The following is an 18,069-nucleotide window of genomic DNA, read 5'->3' on the forward strand; positions in this document are numbered from 1 at the left end:
GCCGGGCTGGTCGTGGACGTGGGCTGTGGTGTCTTGAGCTTTTGGGCTTTTGGGCTTTTTGGCTCTTGAGACTGTTGTAGGCTCATTTAATTTTTTGGAAAGACTTGGTGTGAACTCCAAGCAACTTGGGCAGCACTGCGAGAATATTCAGTGAATATTTTCTTGAGACCTCCCTCCTTCCACTATATATAGAGGCACAACCTCTCATTATTTTTCACACACAAAAACATAAGCACTCCTTCCTCTGAAGATCTCTCTCTCCCTCTCCCTTACTTAGTTCAAGTAAGTTCTTAGTTTAGTAGTCTCGAGAGTATAACGTAGATCTGTTCGCTTGAGTTCTATTACTGGTGTGCTACTGTAATAGTTCGTGATCGGTTGTATTCTGGGGTTCATAAATCGTGATTGTCTGAAAGCACTTATGGCCGATTTATTGAATTAAGGAAAGAGATATCATATCTTGCCTCCGTGATTTATTTTATGCTTTATATTATGTTGTTGTAATTTGTTTCTGATTTCGTTAATTTAAATATAATTCGCATCTTTTCTGAGTTCGATTTTTGCGCTAAAATGTAGCAAGGTTTGACATTGAAGCTGGCCGCTGATAAAAAATCACATGCATGTCTTTTGTTTTTGAATAATGCTTATCTCTTTTTTCTTTTATTTTTTGTTTTGTGCAAGAATATTTAAGCGTGAGAAATCCTTGTAGATCATAAATTATATCTTCATAATTTCCCTAAAATGCTATATGCTTAACCATTAGTTAATTCGGTATCAGAAAATGTAGTGTTCGTGAATGGGATTCCCCATATGACATTGATATATATAATTGTGCTTACAAACCAAAAAAGAAAGAAAAAAACAACTCACGAAGAAATACTATAATTTAAAGTACGTAGTAAGTATGATGATCATTCTCAAATATGATCCTTGTGTGTTGCTTGGTAAACTCAAAAAAAAAAAATGAGTCAATTGGTTCGAACTTGATATTTGATCAACAGCTTGACTCATCATGTGTTTCGTTACTCATCAATAACTAAAAGGGATGTCATAGCTGGGAATTGAATTAAAGAAACAACTCGTAATAAAAACATCAGAAGAAAACAGAGCATGTTGTGATGAAGATGACTCGGGAGTCTTATTCCTACATCATATCGTACCACTTAAAGGCAATTATCTTATTTGAATAATAATTAAAATATTTTTGAGGTGGGAATATATGTCAAGAAAAAACAGAGTAAATTTGCCGTGTAATATAAGGAAAATAAGAGAGCCGAGACTGAAGTTGACGAAGAGCGTTCCTATTGTATGAGGATTCCTTGCAACTACCAAACTTCTTAATCTTTGAATAGTAGTAAGAAAATAAGTCACTGTTAACAAAACCAAATTGGCTACCCCACTATGAGGGAAACGAACAAGATATCAAGAAACGACGAGAGGACCGAGACCTAAAGTTGTCACTGTTTAACCCAAGCAAACGTACACGTTGGTTCTAGATTCTCCATTGGCATGGTCTTGGTTTTGTTTTTGTAGTTGAATTTTAGTCTTGCATATTCCTGAAATTTCTTAAAGCGATGTTTACTTAGACCCAGAGTACTACACCACAGGATTGCTGAACGAAAAAAGCGATGTTTATAGCTTCGGGGTAGTCCTCATGGAACTACTCTCAGGTCAAAAGGCATTGTGCTTTGAACGGCTAGAGAACTCAAAACATCTAGTGAGTTATTTTGTTTCTGCCATGAAAGAGAATAGGTTGCATGATATTATTGACGGGCGAGTAATGAAGGAGGATAATCAGAGAGAGATCCAAGAAGCTGCAAGAGTTTCTCTTGAGTGTACAAGACTTATGGGAGAGGAAAGGCCAAGGATGAAAGACGTAGCTGCAGAGCTAGAAGCTTTGAGAGTCAAAACAACCAAACATAAGTGGTCAGATCAGTATCCGAAAGAGGTTGAGCACTTGCTTGGGGTTCAAATCTTATTAGCGCAGGGTGATACCAGTATTATTGGCTATGATAGCATCAAGAATATATCAATATTAGACATTGAAGCTGGCCGCTGATATTTATCAGTCCAGCTCTGACAAACGCAAATGTAATGTGATTTTTTCTTGTGTTGTAAAGGAATCTTAATGCTTCACATATTCTTATCTCATGGTGTTACCTCTTTAAAAAAGGAAAAAAACAATGGCTACAAATAATATGGTATAAAGGGGACAAAAACAAATTCGTTAAGGAACACTAAAAAAATTTGCAACAAAAAGCATCAAAAGAAAACAGAGGATGTTGTTGTGATCAGGGTTCTTCTTCTACATCTTCCCTATTAATCAATCTTTTCATATGTTGAAAAGAAAACCAATTAAAATAACTGTTAATAACTTTTAATTGGTCTTGTTTGTGTTGTAGTATTTCAGAATCCTGCAATTTCTTGGAAAATGGGAACATGACTGCAATAATGAAAGAGAGAAAGCGGCAAGATTTTTTGTTGACTGTACAAGAGTGACGGGAGAGGAAAGTAGATGATATTATAATAACCTGAAGAAGAGGATATTGAGCACAAGAAGAAACAGGTAGCAGTGGCTATGACAACATTGGACACTGAAGCTGGCCGCTGATATATATCATTACCACTCTGTTTAAGTATCAAAAAATGACATTCAAAAAACCATGTAAGGTCGATCTTATAGATCATCAACTATTCTATTTATAACTCCCCTTTGATGTGTAAGCTAACGGAAAAAACAAAAGAGTTATAATTCGAGTCTAGTGTTTGTTTTTTAATACTTTCGATCTTCTTGTTCTTCAATCTCCATAATATATATGTATTTGGACCTAACTAATGGGTTTAGATATCCCATCCTGACTCCAAAGTTGATACTTGTGTATTGCGTGGTGGTATGTACGTAGCTAGATTTGAAAAAGGCTCATTGACTCCTATTTTTTTTGTTACTCTACCTAAAACTTTGATATTTTCGTTTTCTAAATTAACTTTACCATTCTTGTTGCATAAGATTGCTCTGCTTTTGTAACAATTAAAATAATTTTTCTGTTACAAAAATATGCTCTGTTGAGTGATGATATTAGTAATGATGGTTCCAAAAACAGCTTTCACGCCTATTAGAGTGAGTAGAGCCAATCCAAATGAGATTATTATTAGTAATGATTGACGTTGACGAAAAAGTTAAAAGTGGTTGACTTTGTGACACTGTAGTCTTAATATTTACTACTCTTCTCATTTTTTGTACATAGAGAAAAAAAGAGAAGGAAGATTCCTTGCAATTACATACCAAGCGTCTTATTCTTTGAATAGTAAGAGACAATTCACTGTTTGGAGAAACCAAATTGGACTCTTCACTAGGAGTTAAAGCAAACAAAATATCAAGAAAACATAAGAGGGGCCGGGACAGAGACTGAAGCAAACGTACAGGGTTTTGATTGAGTAGTTGAATTTTCGTCTAGCAGTTTCCTGCAATTTCTGAGAAAATGGGAACAGGTTCTTTTCCTACAATAAAGGCCTCAAGGAGATGACTGATGAGAGAAAACTCAAAAGAGGAACAAAGTTAGAGAGAGAAAGAGAGAGAGACAAAATAGAGGTAGAAGATGAAGTTGCAGGAGGGTCTGTTCTTGGTGGTTATATTCTGCCTTTCTTATACGGTGCTGGTCAAGGGGCAACACCAACCTCGCAAGGATTGCCAAACTAAATGTGGCAACGTCGCAATAGAGTATCCTTTTGGCATTTCTTCAGGTTGTTACTATCCCGGAAATGAAAGCTTCAGTATCACCTGCAAGGATGATAGGCCACATGTCTTACGCCTCATTGAAGTGAAAAACTTTTATCACCGCGGCCAGATACAAGTTCTGCTTAATGGATCCTCTTCTTGCAACGACGCCCAAGGAAATGAAATTTTGGGCAGTTACGATTTTAGACTGGATGATTTATCTCTCTCAGCCAACAATAAGTTTACTGTAGTAGGCTGTAATGTTTTAGGAGTTGTGGGCACTTCTGGAATGGACGATTATGTAACTGGATGCATGTCAGTATGCAATGTTCCACCGGCCAAAAATGGAAAATGTGATGGTGTAGGTTGCTGCAGAACAAACGTCTCTCTCCCCTTGGATTATACATACAAATTTGCTTCATTTCGCATACCAAACATGACTTCCGTTCATAAATTTAATCCTTGCACCTACGCTTTTCTCGTCGAAGATGATAAGTTTATCTTCAGTTCTTTAGAAGATCTTAAGAATCTGCGGAATGTCGAGAAGTTCCCTGTGTCACTAGATTGGTCTATTGGAAACCAGACATGTGAGCAAGCTGGAAACACAAGCATATGCGGTGGGAACAGCACATGTTCTGATTCTACTACTAGAAGCGGGTATATCTGCACATGTAACCAAGGTTTTGATGGGAATCCATACATTTTAGACGGTTGCCAAGGTACTTTATATTAATTTCTTTTGCTTTCTTTCATTCTTTCTTCTCTTGTGTGTTAATTGGTTTCCTCATACATATATTTCTTGTTGTATCTTGCCCTCTCTTTGACCTTGGACCAGACATCAATGAGTGTACGACTAGTAACAGTGACCATAAACATAATTGTTCGGATCCCAAAACCTGTAGAAACAGAGATGGAGGCTTTGATTGTAAGTGTCGATCTGGTTACCGCTTAGATACAACCACAATGAGCTGCAAGCGTAAAGAGTTTGGATGGGCTATGATTCTTCTTGGTAAGCTTCCCCTCTCACTTTTTTTCTGGACTTCTTCCCGCATCAACTCATTCTAATCATCTATCTGTCTCTGCGATGCGTGTGATCAGTGACCACTATCGTCTTCTTGGTCATCCTTCTTGGCGTTAGTTTCATACAACATAGGCTGAGGCGTCGTAAAGACACCGAGCTGCGACAAAAATTCTTTGAGAAAAATGGTGGTGGCATGTTGATACAGCGACTCTCAGGAGCAGGGCCATCAAATGCTGATGTTAAAATCTTTACTGAGGAAGGCATGAAAGAAGCAACTAATGGTTATGATGAGAGCAGAATCTTGGGTCAGGGAGGCCAGGGGACAGTCTACAAAGGTATATTGCCAGATACTTCTGTAGTTGCGATAAAGAAAGCTCGGCTAGGAGACCGTAGCCAAGTTGAGCAGTTCATCAATGAAGTGCTCGTGCTTTCACAAATCAACCATAGGAACGTGGTCAAGCTCTTGGGATGTTGTCTAGAGACCGAAGTTCCCTTGCTAGTCTACGAGTTCATTAACAGTGGCACTCTTTTCGATCACTTGCACGGTTCTCTGTTTGATTCTTCTCTAACATGGGAACACCGTCTGAGAATAGCTGTAGAAGTCGCTGGAACTCTTGCTTATCTTCACTCCTCTGCTTCTATTCCAATCATCCACCGAGATGTCAAGACTGCCAATATCCTCCTGGATGATAACTTAACCGCAAAAGTAGCTGACTTTGGTGCATCAAGGCTGATACCGATGGATCAAGAGCAGCTCACAACTATGGTGCAAGGCACTCTCGGCTATTTAGACCCAGAATACTACAACACAGGGCTTCTGAACGAGAAGAGCGATGTTTACAGTTTCGGAGTAGTCCTTATGGAACTGCTCTCAGGTCAGAAGGCATTGTGCTTTGAACGGCTAGAGACTTCAAAACATCTAGTGAGTTATTTTCTTTCTTCCATGAAAGAGAATAAGTTGCATGAGATTATTGATGGCCAAGTGATGAACGAGTATAATCAAAGGGAGATCCAGGAAGCTGCAAGAATTGCTCTTGAGTGTACAAGGCTTATGGGAGAGGAAAGGCCAAGGATGAAAGACGTTGCTGCAGAGCTAGAAGCCTTGAGAGCCAAAACGACCAAACATAAGTGGTCAGATCAGTTTCCGAAGGAGGTTGAGCACTTGCTTGGTGTTCAAATCTTATCAGCGCAGGGTGATACCAGTAGCACTGGCTATGACAGCATTAAGAATGTTGCAATATTAGACATTGAAGCTGGCCGCTGATATTTATCAGTCCAGCAGCTCTGACAAAAGCAGATGTAATGTGATTTTTTCTTGTGTTGTAAAGGAATCTTAATGCTTTATATTCTTGTCTTACGGTGTTATCTCTTTAAAAAAGAAAAAACTAACTACTCCATATATTCTAAGTGTAATATGTTGTTATAAAGGCGACAAAAACAAATTCGTTAAGGAACACTCAAACTTTTTCCAACAAAAAGCATCAAAAGAAACCAGAGGATGTTGTGATCAGGAGTCTTCTTCTACATCTTCCCTATTAATCAAAAATTTTCATATGTGAAAAAAGAAAATCAATTTAAATAACTGTTAAGTAAAAGGGTATGTCAAGGAAATAATTAGAGTAGAGTTTGACGAAGAAGGTTGAGCAATGTCGTCCACTATTCAATAATATATTACCATTTCTTCCCATTTGAAGAATCCTTGCATCCCCCACTTGTCATAAATTATATATACATATGGGAATATGAAGCATACTTCAACGTTCTCCTCGTGCTACATTGACATGGTCTTGTTTGTGATTCACTACACGAAAACATGTCATATGTGACCAACAGAATCGTCTCAAATCAGTCGCTAAGTCGGTATGTGCGACAATTTAAGGACTGTTGTAAACCGTCGCAAATATTTGGTCACAAAATGTTTTGGTCGCAAAACAGTCGCTTCTTTGCGACACATTGAAGACAAGGATTATGGTCGTTAATTAGCGATTACGGACAGACAGCAAAATACCGTCGTAATTAACGACTTTACAGTAACTTATTTACGCAGTTGTAAAGTACGACTTGGGTCAGACGATATGGGGGTCACAAATTAGCTACGTTTCGAAGAGTGATTAAACACCACAGTGTTGAGGCTGAACTTTAAAAATCTAAACTTTTGGTCCTAAAATAGTCGCTGTTTCAGTCACAGGGTAGTCACAAAGGAGTCAGAATGTTTTGTGACTGACTGAAGACTAAGTATTTTTAGTCCCAAAATCGTGACGTATATACAACGAATTTGGTACTTGTTTTGTGGTTTTTTAAATTTTAAATGGTCGCAAATCAGTGAAACTATAACTAGTAATTTGGGACAGTATACAATTAAATTTGAAAAAAAAAAACCTGAATCAAAATTAAAATCCCGAATTCATGTAAATGATATTAACCAAAAACATACAAATCATTCAATGATCATATCCAGAAAATAGTTTTAGGCTAAGGGAGATAGAAATACTACTACACAATCCAAAAAATAGTTATAGTGGCTTAAGAGAGATAGAATTAGTTAGTTAAGGATGAGAGGATGATACTGACAAAGGTGAAGTGGTTGGTGAAGTCGCTGGTGAAGTGATTGGTGAAGTAGATGGTGATATAGCTCCTGAAGTTGTTGGTGCGGGTGGGTTGACATTGGCCGCTGTGGCTGGAGTGATGTTGGCTGCTGGTGCTGCTGATGTGAATGGCGCATGGGCTGGTGGTTGAGTAGACAAGAATTCTGCAAGCCCGGGATCACTGGTCTTCAAGTAGGATATGAGCATCTCCAAGGTTGCAATGCGGTTTTGAGCGTTACGTTGCTCCTCATCACGTCTAGCATCTTCTCTGACACGTCGAGCATTTTCTTCATCTTGATCAGCGACTTTACGACGAGCAACCTGGAGTTGTTCTTGAATCTCTAAGAGCGAAGTTGGACTAGAGCTTGGATAAGTAGCCTTTCTCTTCCCTTTGGTGATTATCTCCGAGAGACTTCCAAGTCCAAAGGGGGTTCCCTTGGCATCTGTTACAGTACACTAAGACAGAAGAAGAGTTTATCATTCACAAAAAAAAACATAACAAACAGTAAAAGAGAAAAGCATTAACAAGACAAACATAATGAAAGATTCATGATTATAAGTTGTTATGTAAAAATCACTTATAGGAATATCACACAAAACCAGATAATCAACATCGAGGATTCTCAAGCATCAGTCAAAAGTATATCAATATCAAGGATTCTTAAGCATCAGTCAAAAGTATACCAATCAAAATCAGATACTTAGCTTAGCAAAATAAGACAATTATCATAGGCAAGACAAAGACAATTGTACAGGAAATTGCCTTTAAGAAAATGTCATCTTTTTGTTGAATGGTTGCATAAGTAGATTCCGGCGAGGAGTGGTCTGTACCATCAAACTCCATTTGAGACATTACCTCTTCTATGTTCTTCTCATATGTCTCAACAACTTGTTTGGCCTTCTGATCAACAAAACTTCCATCTGCCTTTGTATGTGTTGCGACAAACACCTCTCCAAGCGAGACAGGACGTCCCAATTTTTCTTCCTACAATGGATAAAAAGAATGTTACTTGTTGAATTTGCAAGTAAGATTTCTGGCCGGATAGATGTTTGTGGAGTCCAAGACCGCCACGATCAGAAGTACGGGCTTGGGATGCATTAGAGCTCTTCTCCTTAGCTTCGGATGTGTCCCAATGCTCCCACATTTCTCTCCAAAGCGTAGGATTGATCCAAATCGGTGGCTCAGCATGCGTCTTTGCTTGGCTTACAATTCCTTTCATTCTTTTTTTCGCTATCTTCAAAAATCCTTCTCTCACAAGCTCAGTAATCGCAACATCCCAGTTGTATTTTCGCTACACAGTACAACAATGTAAAGTAAGTGTCAAGTAAGTAAACAGAAGACAAACTCATTAACTTAGAATAGTAAAAAAATAGAAATTGTGTCACATATTACCGCAAAGGATCTAAAATATCTCTCTCGTATGTGTAAGGGCGTAGCCTTCCAGCTGAAGTATGGACCATCAAACTTTCTCCTAAAAATCCCATAAATAACACGAGATAGCTTTCCTTTGTCTCGTCCAAACCTGTTACATAAATATGAGAGTGTTAAGTTATAAACTACAAGCCATCAAACATAAACAAATGAATCACAATAGAAAAGTGTAATGTAAAAGAACCAAACTTCACAACACAACTTAAACTTTACAACACAACACACAAAACTTTCTTCTACTTCTTTATCTAAACGATAATCAAATGAGAAAATAAAAGGAAAAAATATTTTACCATATACTTTGAGTGTCGGGGATGGGATGTGGACTCAAGATCGGAAGATGCTGTCGACCAGGAAGTGCAAGCAAGTCCTCAAGTTACTGTTGGAAGTCTTGATTCTCCTGATTCTGTGCCGGTGGTGGATGCTCTTGATCCTCCTGATTCTGAGCCGGTGGCGGTTGGAACCCCGGATTCTGAGGAGCCGGCTGTTGATACACCGGATTCAGAGGAGCCGGCGGCTGAAACCCCAGATTATGAAGCGGCAGTGGATAAGCCGGATGGTTCAGCGGTGGTTGATATCCAAGATTTTGAAGCGGCGGTTGGTATCCCGAATTCAAAGGAGCCGGCTGTTGATACACCGGATCATGTGGACGCGGTGGTGGTGGCTTCTGCATCTGGGAGTGGAGCTGTTGTTGAAAGCCTCGGTGTTGTGGCTGAGGAGAAGGTTGTCAAGAATACTGCTGCATCGGTGCCGGCATATACTGAGATGGAAGCGAGTGATGAGAATGTTGGGAGTGTGTAGAAGTCTCGTTGTTGGAGGAAGGGTTAGAGGACTGAGACGACGAAGCAATATCTCTGGTTGGTCTCAAACCGCCGGCAGATCTACCAACACCGCCAGATCTAGCACCACGACCACCACCGGATTTAGAACCACGACCACCACCGGATTTCATCGGAGAAGACCTCAGAAATTATTAGAGAAAAAGAAGGTTTAAGCGAAATCAAAGAGAAGAGAGATATGAATTGGAAATCGAGAAGAGAGATTTTAGGGTTTGGGGAAATCTAGGACTAAAATCTAATATACCTTGCAATCGAACTTCTATTCTCATATCCTTCGATAATAACAAACATATATATATATTTTTTTTAGTTAAAAATGTGGTTAAAGACAAAAAATCCTAATATCCTTTTGTTATATGCAGATCCAACCACCTTATACCTACCTAAACTCACAAAATTCGGACAATCCACTTAAAATCGGATCTCCTTTTTAACAACCAACTTTTCGAATTCCTTCATTCACGAAATCCCCTCTCCCTCGATCAAATCCCGCTTAATTATTCTTCTCCCTCAAGTGCAACTAAAGATAACTCGATTCTGGGTAAGTTGAAATCGGTTGGTGTTTCTCGAATTTGGGTTATTTGTTTTTCAAAATCGGTAATTTGGTTTTCAATTTTGGGATTTCGTCGATTTCTTTCATGAATTGGAGTGAAGTGGAAGTTGAAATCAGTTGTTTTTTTGTGTGCAAGAGTCGTAATGGTTCGTACAAAGAACCCAAGCTATATGGAAAAATTGAATCCCCCAGCAGATCTCGAAGAAGAAGGAAATCGTGGGGATGAATCTGAACGTGATTCCGATAAGACGAACTCAATTGAGAAGTCAAATGATAAGGATTCATCGGTATGTATCTTCTCTATATTGTATAACCGTTCAAATAAGAATTCGTTCTAAAAAGTATAACTGTATAACTTAGGAAAACTTAGAAAAAGTATAACTTAGAAAAACTTGGTATAACTAGATATGTGTCTTGCAGGGATCTGAGGATGAATGCGACGTAATGCAACCTCTGAATATGTACTTCGATTACTCCCAGTATACGAAGCCTTTCAAGATGTCTGGAAAGTGTTTTATTTCAGAGACGGTAAACTTATTAGGCGGTCATCTTAAAGAAGAGGAGTTAGATTGGTTCTTAGGGCACCCACAGTTCAAGCATTTCTTCCATATGCCTAAGGATTTGAATCATAAGTTGATAGGTATGTGGATGTTGTTGCTTCGCACGGCGTAAGAAGGGGACGGGACCTTCCGTTGTCGTAAGGACTCCTATTATAACAAGGCAGAAAAACTCAAAAAAGTAAGGAGCATGTGAACCTTTATGAGTCAGTATGTGAACTCTTTGGTTGTTTTTATGGTTTTTGTTTAAGTACTCGGAATGTTTAACTAGGTACAACTCTCTTTTTTTAAGTACAACTCTCTTTTTTAAGTACAACTCTATGTTTTTAGGTACAACTTGGTTGGAATGTTAAAGTAAGTACAACTATGTTTTTAAGTACAACACTCAGTTTGCATCAAAATTTATGTTGTGTGTTTAAGCAGACAAAATAACACACAAGAACAAGACAAATTACCGGCAATCGGCAAATGGAACCACACAAACGATCCTTAGTTGTACCATTACAAAGAACAAGTTTTACTTAGTTGTACTATTACAAAGTACTACGTAGTTGTACCATCTTCCAAGAAAAAGTTCTACTTAGTCGTACCATCTTCCGAGACATACCACAAGAAAACATCCAAAAAAAACGAGAAAACATATTTTCTTAATTTTCTTCATATCTCTGCTCCTATCCATCTTCAGCTGTCTATATTAGATTTCAAGATTTGAGATGACCCAGAAATCGCAAAAACCCAGAAATCGAAAACCCAGAGAGAGGAATCGAAAATCCAGAAATCGAAAACCCAGAAAACCTAGAAATCGAAAACTCCCGAAAACCCAGTAAACCCAGAAATCGAAAACCCAGAAAACCCAGAGAGAGGAAATTTTGTTTTTGTTTTTGGACCCAGAAATCGCAAGAGAGAGGGAGAGGGGAGAGGAATGATTTTTTTTTGGACCCCCCAAAATCGCAAATCGATTGGAAGCCCTAGATAATTCGCTCCAATTTAATTTTTCAAAAATTGAAATTTTGTTTGACACATAAAAAACACGTGTAGTCGCCAATTTAAACACGTGTAGCCGCCAATTTACACATGTGTAGCCGCCAATTTACACATGTGTAGCCGCCAAAATGCACTAGTTGTTCCAAGTTTTCAAATTGTACCGATCTTGACAAGTTGTACAATTCCGAATTTTTTATTGTAATTAGTTATACCATGTCAAAACCCAATAATTTTAGTTGCACACATGGTTTATGGTTAATTGAGATACATTTACACATGTTCATGCGATCATATGTTTGAAAACATAATTTTCTAAACTTTTGTAATTATATGTGGTTTACAACGACAAAGTAACCCTTAAAGTATAAGGTGTTTCATGATAAACCTTGAATATGATGAAAATTGTTATGACAATTCTTTCTTTCAATTAGTTATGTATATTTAATATTTTTGTTGTTAATTATTTATATAATTGTCATATTTATTTTTATTTGAAAATTTATAAATAATAATATAGTTATTTTGTTTTTTTTTAATTATCAATTTTTAATTATAAAATTTTAATTACAATTTTTAATTATAAATAATAATATAATTATTTTTGGCAACTAACCTAAGGAAAATAATCACAATTTAACTGAAATAAGTTTTCCCTTAAAGATAAGCAAACATGTCTATCAAGATAATCCATAAAAAACAAACACACACAAATGACAATAGTTGTACCGAGGGAAAAATAAGTTTTACTAAGTTCTCCAAATAAGAAACTAAGTCCGAGAACCCTCACTATCAAACCAGCTCCTACTCAAATTTTTCTTCTTCTTCCTGCGTCCATGTTCTCCGGCTGATGGAATCCTTTTTGTTGGTTTTCTTCCTCTTTTTGTGACATAAAAATTAGGAAGAACAATCTTAGCACGTACATCGTCACGGACCATCCACATAGACATGATAGGAACTGGATATATCGTCCTCGAATACCCCAATGCCCACTGCTCCATCCAATGGTGTGCCTCTCCTTTTTCTCCTCATTGTACTTGTATCTGACCTCAAGCACGTATGCGTCTTGACATTAAGTGAACAACGTACAGTTCCTCGACTTTGCTCATCCCCCTGATTTATTTCAACATCATTCACGACTTCCACATGCAAAACTTGGAATTGATCTGGATTCATTTACAAATAACACATCAGATCATCATCATCACGTATGTGTATCGGTCTCTTAGGATGCACTGATTCGGGAACGTAACTCAATTTTAGCTCAGTCATAGTTTCATCAACCTTTGCCTTTCTGCATATTTTCTGAACCAATGCAGAATAACTGACCTCTTCAATAGATGTCTCCATTCTAAGAGATTGATGAACTTTTTCTCTTGAAATCCATCTTAGTTCATTTTCCCTTGTTGCATAATATCCCCCGTAATCAAAAACGATGATTATCCGACGATTATTATTCATTGTGCCTGAAATAAAATAAAAAACTCACATTGGAACCTCTGTCGTGTAAATAGTATTACCAAGTTGTACCAAACTTGTGCTAGTTGTACCCGTCTAAGTTGTACCAAACTATTACCAGTTGTACCAAATACTAGCTAGCGATTGTACCCGTATCAGTTATACCTAGTCTACCAGTTGTACTACATCGACTCCACAAAATCACTATTTATTTCGGAATATTTTTACGATTCAGTTCGAATGAAGTGTTAGAATCCACTTAGTATGCGACCCATTTCGACACTAATACAAATGAGAATAAATTGAATGAGCATTCAAGGTATATACCCTAATTGCTTTAGGATGAACCTCAACAACACAAGAACCCTAATTGCATTGGTAAATAAATGTAAGAATATCACCTGAATCTTTTGCTTTGCTTTGTTGTTTGCTTCAATCCCAATCTTTTGCTTTCGTTTGGAATCAAATCGATTTCTGTGGACTCGATTTGTATCGATTGGAAGGAGGAGAGGAGCAACAGTGGGGGGAGCGAGGACGAAATCGGGAGAGAGAGAGGAGAGAGAGGGGAGAGAGAAGGAACCCGATCGGTGGAGAAAAATTGATGGGGTCCACATATTTTTCTTTTTAAAATTTTTTGATTTATTAAATAAAAATGGGTTTGGGTTAAGGGTAAAAATGAGATATGTTGGTCAACCCTTTGTCAAAGGGTATTTAGACCACAAAAGGGTATTGATGAATAAACTTTTGATTGCAAGGGTATTCTAGAGTTTGGTCCCCAACAAACAGAGAGAAAGGGTTTGGGGATATTATTAAGAGTATAATTTCGGGTTTAATTTGTTGGGGGGGGGGGGAATTTTTTAATGTGGGGGGAAATTATTACCGCTAATTATTTCACAGATAATTTTGGGGAAATTTTCAATGAGTCGGTAAAACGTAACAAAGTAGTGGTACTTAAAAACTATTTTGTGACTGAACAGAACAATTTTAAAAAATTAAACAGAGTGGCTAAACAATCGCAAATATTACATTCAGTCACACTAGAGTCTCAAAGTGTGACTTATTTGTGACTCTGAAATATGAGTATAAATTTATTTAGGATTTTATCACCAAAAACATATTGGATAGGACTCTTTGATCATGTAAACTCTAATTTAAGAGTTTAAGTTTAACAAAACATCAAACAAAATAAGTTGTAAGTGTTTTGTAAAGATATAGAACCTTAACTACTCTTCCTTTCTAAAACACATGTAATGTTTTGGTGGATATGAACATAATTGTAAAATTTGGTGTTTTATTGATTTTGTTTTACAAATTTGGTAAATAATATACGTCAGATATAAATAGAAATGTATAAGGTTACATGTTTTGTATTCATATTTGAAAAATTCTTAAATTAATTTAAATCAGTCGCTAAAGAGAAGCAATTCAATCACAACTTCAGATATTAGTCACACCGTAGTCGCAAAGTAGTGGTAGTTTACGACTCTTTTGTGACTAATAAGTAGAGAAAACAAGTAGAAAACATAACTCTTATATTACAATAACACAAGTGTCTAAGATTGTAATAAAATTACAAAAACACAAATTTTAAACATGAAAATTAATCGTATTCCTCATTTTCATTTTCATCATCTTCATCCTCATCTGAAGACGACGACGAGTAGTTACCAAGAAATTCTTCTAGATCAGCGTCGTTGATCTCAAAATCAATTTCTTCATTAGGATGATTACCATCTACGAAACTGTCAATTATGATCTCCTCTATTGTATTTGTCATTCCATCATCAACTGTTTGCTGCAATATAACAACCTCATTTTCTTTTAAATTTCTTTGTACAGCATGCCTTGGATTAACTTTTACAAGGTTGAGCCAAAATTTTCGAGGTCGTTTAGTGTGAGGATATGAAAGATAACAAACTTGATCAGCTTGAGAACCTACACGTCAAAAAGAAGTCTCCAATTAGATGTGTATATATATATATATATACAAATATAAATATTTATTTTAAATAGAACAATACCTAATATAAATGGTTCATAATGTTGGTATCTCATTGATGACAACACATCAACAATGCCTCCATCGCGTATTCGAGTAGGGTCATACCATTCACAATAGAAAAGTGTGATCCGTAAATTCAAAAATCTTGGATACGTAAGCTCTATGATATTTTTAACGGTCCCGTAAAAATCGTCCTCGTCAGATGCATCAGAATAAGTTTGTCCTCGGACACATACCCCATAATTCATTGTTTTTTTAGTGAGACCGTGAGCTTTGGTGTGAAACAAATAACCTCTTTTAAATATATTGGCCATGACTTGACTTTATTTTCAGGACCGTCCACGACTTCATGGACCCATGGAGGAAAAGTTTCAAAACCAGCACGCACATGTGTAATATTAGTAAACAAAATTTTAAAAGACAATATTTATCATGTTTATATAGTAGATAGGTGGATAGTCATCCATACATATTGCTTAATCCATTCATGAAAATCTTCATCTCTTTTCGACCTCACATCTTCATCAGATAGTCCTGGATATTCATATCGAATTTGCGCCTCCAACAATCTGTGTTTTGTCAACATAAAGTAGATATATTAAAATTTACCTAAGAATATATGGTTATAATTAATTTTGGTGAATTGCAAATACCTCTCATGTGGCTGGAAATAGGCACAATTGTGCAGAACATATGCATGTGCGCATTTGTAATATTTTTCAGTTAACCAAAATTCACTACATTTACCGCATGGACGACCCACTTGAGTGAATATATCTGGTACTGGTATCGGATATACAGGTACTTCACCTTCTTCGTGGCGAATTACATTCATAGCAGTGTACATCAAGTTATCAAAGACATTCTTCTCGATGTGCATCAAATCCAGGTTGTGCCTTAAATTCAGATCGACCCAGTACGGTAACTGCCATAATATGCTTTCTTTATGCCAATTATGCCATCTTCCGTAGCCTTTAACTTTCTTTTCGTGTCCATTCCCACCGCAGACAGATGTTTTAGGTGCTTTGGCTTTCCTTATACGCTCATATATAGCTTGACTAGTCAGAGATGCAGGTGGATAGACATTCAACGAATCTTTTCCCTTCAAAAAGTCCTTTTTATTCTTCCGCATTGGATGACTTGTAGGAAGAAATCTCCTATGACAGTCAAACCAACATGTTTTCCTCCCAGCTGGTAATTGAAAAGCACCAGTGTCATCCATACAAATTGGACATGCTAATCTTCCATGTGTAGTTCATCCCGGCAACATACCGTACGCTGAAAAATCGCTTATTGTCCACATAAAAATAGCTTTCATGTTGAAATTTTCATTTAGTGAGATATCATAAGCCTCAACCCCATTATACCATAACTCCTTTAACTCATCGATTAATGGTTGGAGGAAAACATCAAGGCTGGCTCGTGGGTGGTTTGGTCCAGAGTTCAGAATCATAAGAAATAAATACTTGATGTTCATGCACATATCTGGAGGTAGGTTGTATGGAGTTAAGATCACAGGCCACAAAGAATGATTTTTGGACATCCCAAACGGATTAAAACCATCTGTACATAACCCAAGGTAAACGTTTCGTTTTTCTTGTGCAAATCTGGGATGTAAATGTTGGAAATTCTTCCATTCTGGCGCATCAGATGGATGACACATTACTCCATCTTCTGAATCATGCTCAGCATGCCATCTCATTGATGATGCGGTCTTCTCAGATTGGTACATCCTCTTCAATCTATCAGCAATAGGTAGATACCACATACGACTGAAGGGTATTCTAGTTCTTCCCTCACTATTTTTGTACCTTGGATTTCCACAAAACTTGCAATGATCCAAATTCCCATCTTCTTTCGAGAGGAGCATACAATTCTCTATACATACATTAATTGTATGGTATGGCAATCCTATCTTTCGCACTAAAGTCTTTGTCTCGTAGTATGAACGAGTAGCTTGATTACCCTCTGGTAAAACCTCCGTAAACAATTCAGCCTAATCGTCCATGCATGCCTCAGACAAATTATTGTCTACCTTGATGTTCATGAACCTAGACGCCAACAATAGTTGCAAATGACCTTCATGACATCCATCATAAAGTGGAGTATTTGCAGCATCTAACATGTCGTAGAACCGTTTCGCCTCTTGAGTAGGTTCTTCTTGAACATTATCATATCCACTTTCATATTCATGATACTCATTAAAAGGCGTGGTACCATGAAATGCATCATTCACAATCTCAGCATACACATTTCCCTCAAATCCTATTGGTTGACTACCAAGTTGACTACCAGGTTGACTACCAGTACTAGTATAACCTGTATTAGGATAATGACTACTGGTTCCTACCCTAGCACATTATAATCTTCTCCTTGTTCAGACCATACATAATAATTTGGCATAAATCATTTACTATGCAAATGATTAGATATTGTCGTACCATGCAAAATAACATCGTTATGACATTTTACGCAAGGACAGTAAAACCTATCTCTACTGTTTTGTGCTAAAGGCTAGCTGTTTGCGAAATTCATGAACTCCTCCACCCCGCCAAAAATTCTTTAGAGATATTATTTGTTCTTCCGTCGATCCGATTATATATCCACTCTCGAGATGAATTCCACATAGTTTTTCCACCACTTTTTTTAAAAATCACTTTTTTTTTTCTTTCCCTCTACAAAAAAAACTCTTTTTTCTTTTTTCTTTTCTTCTCCTCTAAAAATAAACTCCTTTTTTTTTTCTGACTTTTTTTTTCCTGTCAGTCTTTGTACTTAAACACTAATGAGAGCGATATGAATGGAATGGTGAGAGTGATGCCTTATATAGTATAAACATTGCGACTCCTTTGATACTACCAGTGAAACGGTCGCAAATTACGACTATTTTGTCACAAAAGTTCAGTACAAAAGCAAACTTCAACATTTACGA

At 37.1% G+C, this 18,069-nt stretch overlaps 1 protein-coding gene and 1 pseudogene across 1 annotated transcript; one reads left to right on the forward strand and one right to left on the reverse strand.

Moving 5' to 3' along the window:
* Window positions 1-3,242: 3,242 nt before the first annotated feature.
* Window positions 3,243-6,211, forward strand: LOC147927990 (wall-associated receptor kinase 1-like). The gene is made up of 3 exons (XM_087483187.1): window positions 3,243-4,431; window positions 4,548-4,721; window positions 4,811-6,211. The coding sequence occupies exons 1-3, from the start codon at window positions 3,594-3,596 to the stop codon at window positions 5,995-5,997; spliced, it is 2,199 nt and encodes a 732-aa protein (XP_087339313.1). The 5' UTR covers window positions 3,243-3,593; the 3' UTR covers window positions 5,998-6,211.
* Window positions 6,212-7,279: 1,068 nt separating this feature from the next.
* On the reverse strand, window positions 7,280-9,423 carry LOC147927991 (uncharacterized; annotated as a pseudogene).
* Between the last annotated feature and the right edge of the window lie 8,646 nt (window positions 9,424-18,069).

The sequence above is a fragment of the Camelina sativa genome, chromosome 14 (genome assembly GCF_030686135.1).
Source record: "Camelina sativa cultivar CO46 ecotype springtype chromosome 14, ASM3068613v1".
Lineage (NCBI taxonomy): Eukaryota > Viridiplantae > Streptophyta > Magnoliopsida > Brassicales > Brassicaceae > Camelina > Camelina sativa.

Coding starts and splice junctions, on each gene's coding strand:
- LOC147927990 (XM_087483187.1), top strand. CDS start 3,594: ATGAAGTTGCAGGAGGGTCTGTTCTTGGTGGTTATATTCTGCCTTTCT. Junction 4,432..4,547: donor CATTTTAGACGGTTGCCAAG/GTACTTTATATT, acceptor ACCTTGGACCAG/ACATCAATGAGTGTACGACT. Junction 4,722..4,810: donor ATGGGCTATGATTCTTCTTG/GTAAGCTTCCCC, acceptor GCGTGTGATCAG/TGACCACTATCGTCTTCTTG.